This window comes from Pleurodeles waltl, chromosome 4_1, assembly GCF_031143425.1.
Source record: "Pleurodeles waltl isolate 20211129_DDA chromosome 4_1, aPleWal1.hap1.20221129, whole genome shotgun sequence".
NCBI lineage: Eukaryota > Metazoa > Chordata > Amphibia > Caudata > Salamandridae > Pleurodeles > Pleurodeles waltl.
In genome coordinates this window covers 94270483-94276138 of record NC_090442.1, presented here as the reverse complement: position 1 = coordinate 94276138, position 5656 = coordinate 94270483, and the positions used below count along the sequence as shown (strand labels likewise).

General features: G+C 42.6%; 1 protein-coding gene across 3 annotated transcripts; it reads left to right on the top strand.

The window, feature by feature from the left end:
• The first annotated feature begins 640 nt into the window (after window positions 1-640).
• Window positions 641-4160, top strand: LOC138288435 (olfactory receptor 5AP2-like). Of its 3 annotated transcripts, none has more exons than XM_069229985.1 (2): window positions 641-653; window positions 1454-2370. In XM_069229985.1, the coding sequence occupies exons 1-2, from the start codon at window positions 641-643 to the stop codon at window positions 2368-2370; spliced, it is 930 nt and encodes a 309-aa protein (XP_069086086.1). The 3 variants fall into 3 exon arrangements, with proteins under 3 accessions (XP_069086086.1, XP_069086085.1, XP_069086087.1); XM_069229984.1 differs by lacking the exon at window positions 641-653 and adding an exon at window positions 4143-4160 and having other exon boundaries at window positions 1447-2358; XM_069229986.1 differs by lacking the exon at window positions 641-653 and having other exon boundaries at window positions 1447-2370.
• Window positions 4161-5656: the final 1496 nt, after the last annotated feature.

Genomic DNA, 5656 nt, shown 5'->3' with positions numbered 1-5656 from the left:
AGTCTGTGTTAACTAAATGATTAAGAAAGTCTGGAATGCAGCACTTTCAGGTAGCAAAACTAACCTCCAACATACTGAACATTTGTTTCACCTGGTAAAGAGCCAACATGACACATACTCCATTCAAAATAAAGAAAATATGCTAAATATGAAGAGCAGTGCTAGCAAGTAGAGGACAAAAGGCCTTAACATATATATATAAATATGTTTGATAGTCTCATTCAATAAATGTTTGTTTGTAAACGTTTCACTTGTGGCACATCTTAAAATTAAATATGTTTTATATGTATGAAATTAATAAATAGACTATCCTGGACCAAACAGATTTATATTTGGAATAAAAATATATTTATATTCATCCCATTTTGAGGTGCTCTTTTTGAAAATAAACAATACGTTTGGTGCATGTTTGCATCATGCCGATGCAACCATGTACCAAGCAGTGATTTGCATTGACAGTAACCACAATGAAGGTGGTACCTGCCAATGCTTTATAAATGACCACCAAATTATATTTCAGGGGCCGGACATCTCAGAGCAGGAAATGGTGAAATGAAAGCAGCAACCATCCCATCTTGCTTGTAGGGCATGACAGGGCTGGTAGCAAGGTAGGGTTTCTTATAGGCCTGTCAATGCAAACATGGAATGGACCAGTTGAATGCAGAAGAGCCAATGGCCAGAAACTTTGAGAGAAGGGGAGACAAGCACAATGGGTGGTGTGGCCAGTACTTCTTGTGCAGGTGGTTAGAGGGCTTACAGCAGGGCAAGAAATACATGATCGATATCGGTAAGTGGCACTTGCCCCCCTTTGCTCTGAGTGTCCTTGGCTGTTCTTTGACACTGTTTGAAGTCTCTGCAAGCATTACAGCACTTTTTGTGCTCGATGTTCACATTCAAATAGTGTTAAAGTGTGCAGTTAGGCGTTGTGCCACCCTGCCGTGCAGAAACAAGTACTTTTCAGTTCATTTTTCCAGTTAATTCCTTTTCAATAATCATTGGAAATTTCAATTTCATACAACCTAGAAAACAAAAAAAGATAGTGAGACATGTAAGAGAGAAGCATTAAGGAAATAAATAGCCTTAAGTTCAATGCATAGATTTTCAGTGTGAAGGTACACATTTTTAGTGTGAAGGCGACATCCATAGATCTTCTGCCAATATTGCCTTTCAGTGGAAATCATAGCCATGCCTGCACTTTACCCGAGAGAATTTTGTGAACAAAGCATAACTTTATGATACGTGATTTCAGTTTGATCACTGTCATGTCTTTTTTTTCTCTTCCCCTTTTTTGTGCCATATCTTCTTAGAGCTACCCAAACACAGAAAATTGATACAGAACATCTTTATTCCAATGAAGAAGCATTCATATTCTTTTGCTGATCTGGGAATATCTAGAAACCTTTTCAACTGCACAATCCTTGATTGTAACTGACCTACCATCAAGCAATGGAAGATGGGAACCAAACATGGGTGAGGGAATTCATTCTCCGAGGACTTACTGATGAACCACACATTCAGGCTCTACTTTTTGTGCTATTCCTAGGTATTTATGCTGTCACTGTGCTGGGCAATACTGGAATGACTTTTCTAATAAGGACTGATTCCCAACTCCAGTCCCCCATGTATTTCTTTCTTGGTAACCTCTCATGTGTGGACTTATGCTATTCCACAGCAGTAACTCCAAAAACAATGGCAACTATCATCACCTCCAACAAGGCCATTTCGTTTGCTGGCTGTGCAGTCCAGCTCTTCAGCTTCTCTGTGTTTGCATCCTCTGAATGTTTTCTCCTTGTAGTGATGGCTTATGATCGATATGTGGCTATTTGTAACCCATTGCATTATTCGGTTGTAATCAGTGGATATGTCTGTGCATTGCTAGTGTCTGTGGCTTACAGTGGGGGCCTCCTCTTAGCAGTCATGCATACTGCCTGTACCTTTAGTCTGTCCTTTTGTGGCTCAAATGAAATCAATCATTTCTTCTGTGACATGCCCCCACTCTGGGAGATATCCTGCACTGACACCTCAAGCAACCAAGTGCTTATCTTTGTCATTGCCACCTCTCTGGGTGCTACCTCTTGCTCCATCATAATGACCTCCTATGGTTACATCATCGCCACAATCCTGAAGATTCGCTCTTCTGATGGGAGGCGCAAAGCTTTCTCCACCTGTGCTTCCCATATTACAGCTGTCTCTATCTTCTTTGGGACCATCTTCTTCATGTATCTGCGACCATCATCCAGCTATTCTGTCACTCAGGATAAGGTGGTTTCAGTGTTCTACACAGTGGTCATTCCCATGCTCAACCCACTAATTTATGGTCTTAGGAATGAAGAGGTCAAAGGAGCTCTCAACAGACTTGTGCATAAATAGGTTGTATCAAGTGATAAAGTCAAGAAGATTTATCAAGGAATGTAGTGTGTCAGATGACTAGGAAAAGGAGTTTTTTTCTACCAAGTGGTAAAGTTTAAAATGTAATCATAATGTGACAATTGAGTTAATGTTTTCTTTTCTTCATCACTGAGCAAGTTGAGACAATGAAAATATCTGAGCAATTATTGAATTAAGAATGTATGATGAACTATCAATATTTGAGAGCTCAGCATCTGTAGAACAATTAATTCTATTAATTATAAAGCTGATTTTTAATTAAATGTAATAGTTGACAAAGAATATTAGCCACCCCCCCCCCCACTTAACTGTGACAGGCCCACTAACCAGTTAAGGCTCTCTCGGACCCATGTCCTGCAGCTGTCTCATACCTCTCACCTTTCTCTCTGTCTCTCTCTCTCTCTCTTTCTCTCCCTCCTTCTAGTCAGCCTTTTTTTCCCACACACTTTTTTCTTCTGCACTCTTTCTGGGCTTAGCTCAGGCTGTTTTGCTCTTGCTTGAGCTTTCTGTTCTAGTTCTTTCACTTTTCTTTCACCTTGTTGTGTGCTTCCACTGAAGCACTTTGTCTTGGTTTTCACTCTGCTCTTTGGCCCCACTGAATCTCTGTCCTTGTTTCTACAACATTTGCCTCCCCTGTAGCTCTTTTGCACTCCTTTCACTCAGCTTTTTGCCTCCACTGTAGTTCTTTTGCTCTTCTTTGAAACCGCTTTTTTGACTACTGTTAGACATGTCTACATTAGGGTGGTCTTCACCCAAATGTTTTGCCTACTTGCCTCCAATTTTTGCTGAAGTTTTATTTTGTTGACCTTCGGACTTTATGCACTTTACAACTGCTAACCAGTTCTAAAGTGCTTATGCTCACTTCCCAAACATGGTTTGATTGGCATTGTCATGTTTAATTTACATATAAGTCCATTGTAGACTGTACACCACATATCTAAGGCCCATACCCAGGGCCTGTAAATTAAATACCACAAGTGGGCCTGCAGCATGTATTGTTCCACCCACTTAAGTAGTCCAAAGAAACATGTCTCAGGCCTACAATTGAAGGCTGAATGCAGTGTCCCACTGCAATGTCATCTTAGCAGTTAAAACCCCTTTCCCATCCTGGGACTCCACTTTTTACTACATGTCACTCCTAAGGTAGGCCATAGGTATCCCATAGTACCGGGTGATGTGTAATTAAATGGTTAGACATTTGATTTTAAGTTCTACTTGTCTTGGTAATGAAAAACTATAAATCTTGGAGGCCTACCCCTCCCATAGAATAACACTGTGGATTCCTTATTACATTTAAGACGCTGTAATTTCTAATTGGTAGCAAGTAGATGTTGCATGTTTGGTATCAATTATACAGTAATGATAAACACTCTTTAATGGTAAAGTGAGATTTTTCACTATAATTTTGGAAATACCACTTTTAGAAAGTTGCTATTTTTCTGCCCTTAGCCCTCTGTTCCTGCAGCCTGCCCTGGGTCACAAGTAGCTGGTGGGTAGACTTTGTGAATTCCTCCCAGACAGTCACACAATAAACTTATTAGGTGCGTCTCAATGGGACATCTGCTGGCAGGATGGGTGGGATCAGAGATGAGCGCAGCCCCACTTACACGTGAATAGCCTGTGCTCTGCCTTCACACAAAGGGCCTAACAACCCTGTTTTGTCACTGTAGCCAGCTTGGACCCAGGGCACGGGAGTCAGGAAATCTCACGTACTTTGAAGATCCTTTCCAGAAGCTTCTTCCACCTTCCAGAAGATGGGCAGCAGAGTATAAAAATAGCACATTCAAACCCATTCCTTACTTCACTACTGGACGTGTGGAATGACCTTTAGAGGACTACCTGCCTCAGTGTACCTGAAAAGACTGCTTTGCTCTATGGAGTCTGTTGTGAACCCTGAGAGGTTAGCCCTGCTGTTGAGCTCTGCATCGTCACCTGCACCCAGGACTACAAGAAGTGACTCTAAGGGCTGATCTGCTGATCTCCTGTTCAGAGCCACAGGGACATAAAAGCTTCCCACCATCTTGAACCCAAAACTGGGCACAACCTAAGTGAGTCACCAACTCCCAATAGGTGTCCCACCAGTCCTGAACCCTTGGTTGTGGTGCTAATGGTGCCCAGATGGTCAATTTCCAAAATGGTGGACAGACAAAATTTGGCCGAAAAGTGCTCTGACAACCAGGAGGAGACCAGGACCAACATGCTCGCAACGTTTTTCTCTGCAGCAACAAATCCATTTCAGACGTCCTTCGCCAAAGGGATATCCGATCTTATGGAACTGTCATTGGCTACAGCCCTCTGCTTTGTCACACTTGGCTTTTGCAACTTTCAAATTGCTGACTAAGTCCTCACCTATAAATCTCCACCACGGCTTTGATCCAAGGACATCAGACAGCGATGCTCCCTCCACAGACACCTTCTCCAGGCTTGCGCCATTGAACGTTACCTTCAGAGACATTTTTCTTCAAGAATTTTCCTAGGTCCGAAGGTGAGCGCAGACCAGACCCAATCCCCTTCATGTATCCGAACCACGCTCCATCGCAGTCGGTCTTAACCTTCAACTTTGACCTAGTCTTGCGCAGCTTGATTCATGCAGTTGGCGCTTTGATCTTTTAGGCACTAGATTTCACTTCAAACTTTAAAAATTCATAACTCCAGTTCAACTGAATTTTGTAATTTTTGTGCCAAATACTTTATTAATATTTACTCTATTTTCCTAAATTGGTTTGGGATCTGTCGTGTTATGTTTTGATTTTATTACTGTGCTGCATAACTGCTTTACACATTGCCTGACTGCTTTTTATGCAAAGCTACCCAGGGTCAAGTACAGGTTGACTTAGTGACTTTTGTGGTTCACCATGCATGGCATTGTTGCTGTTGTTTGACCAGGGCTCATACCCCAGTCAACCAACTTTTTTCAACTCCACTACAGCTCTTCCTGCCCCTCCCCATTTCAGGCCTTCAGTGCTCCTCTCTCCTGTCTACTCTGTGCTCAGGCACACTACCCCCACTCCTGTGCCTTCCCCACAACCTGTTTCCCCTGCTTCTTACCTGCTTCTTCCTCCCATGTCATTTTTCAGCATCTTCTTTCCCACTCCGGCATAGCCCAGCTCCAGCACTCCTACCTCCTCACAGGACCTACTTAACAGCTGCTGATACACATCCATGCAGGAAAAGTACACCAAATGCAAGCCCGTCTGCACACATCTGCACCTGGACTGCACCTAGCACCACGCACCCTGGACCAATTGCCCCCCAGGGATACACCACT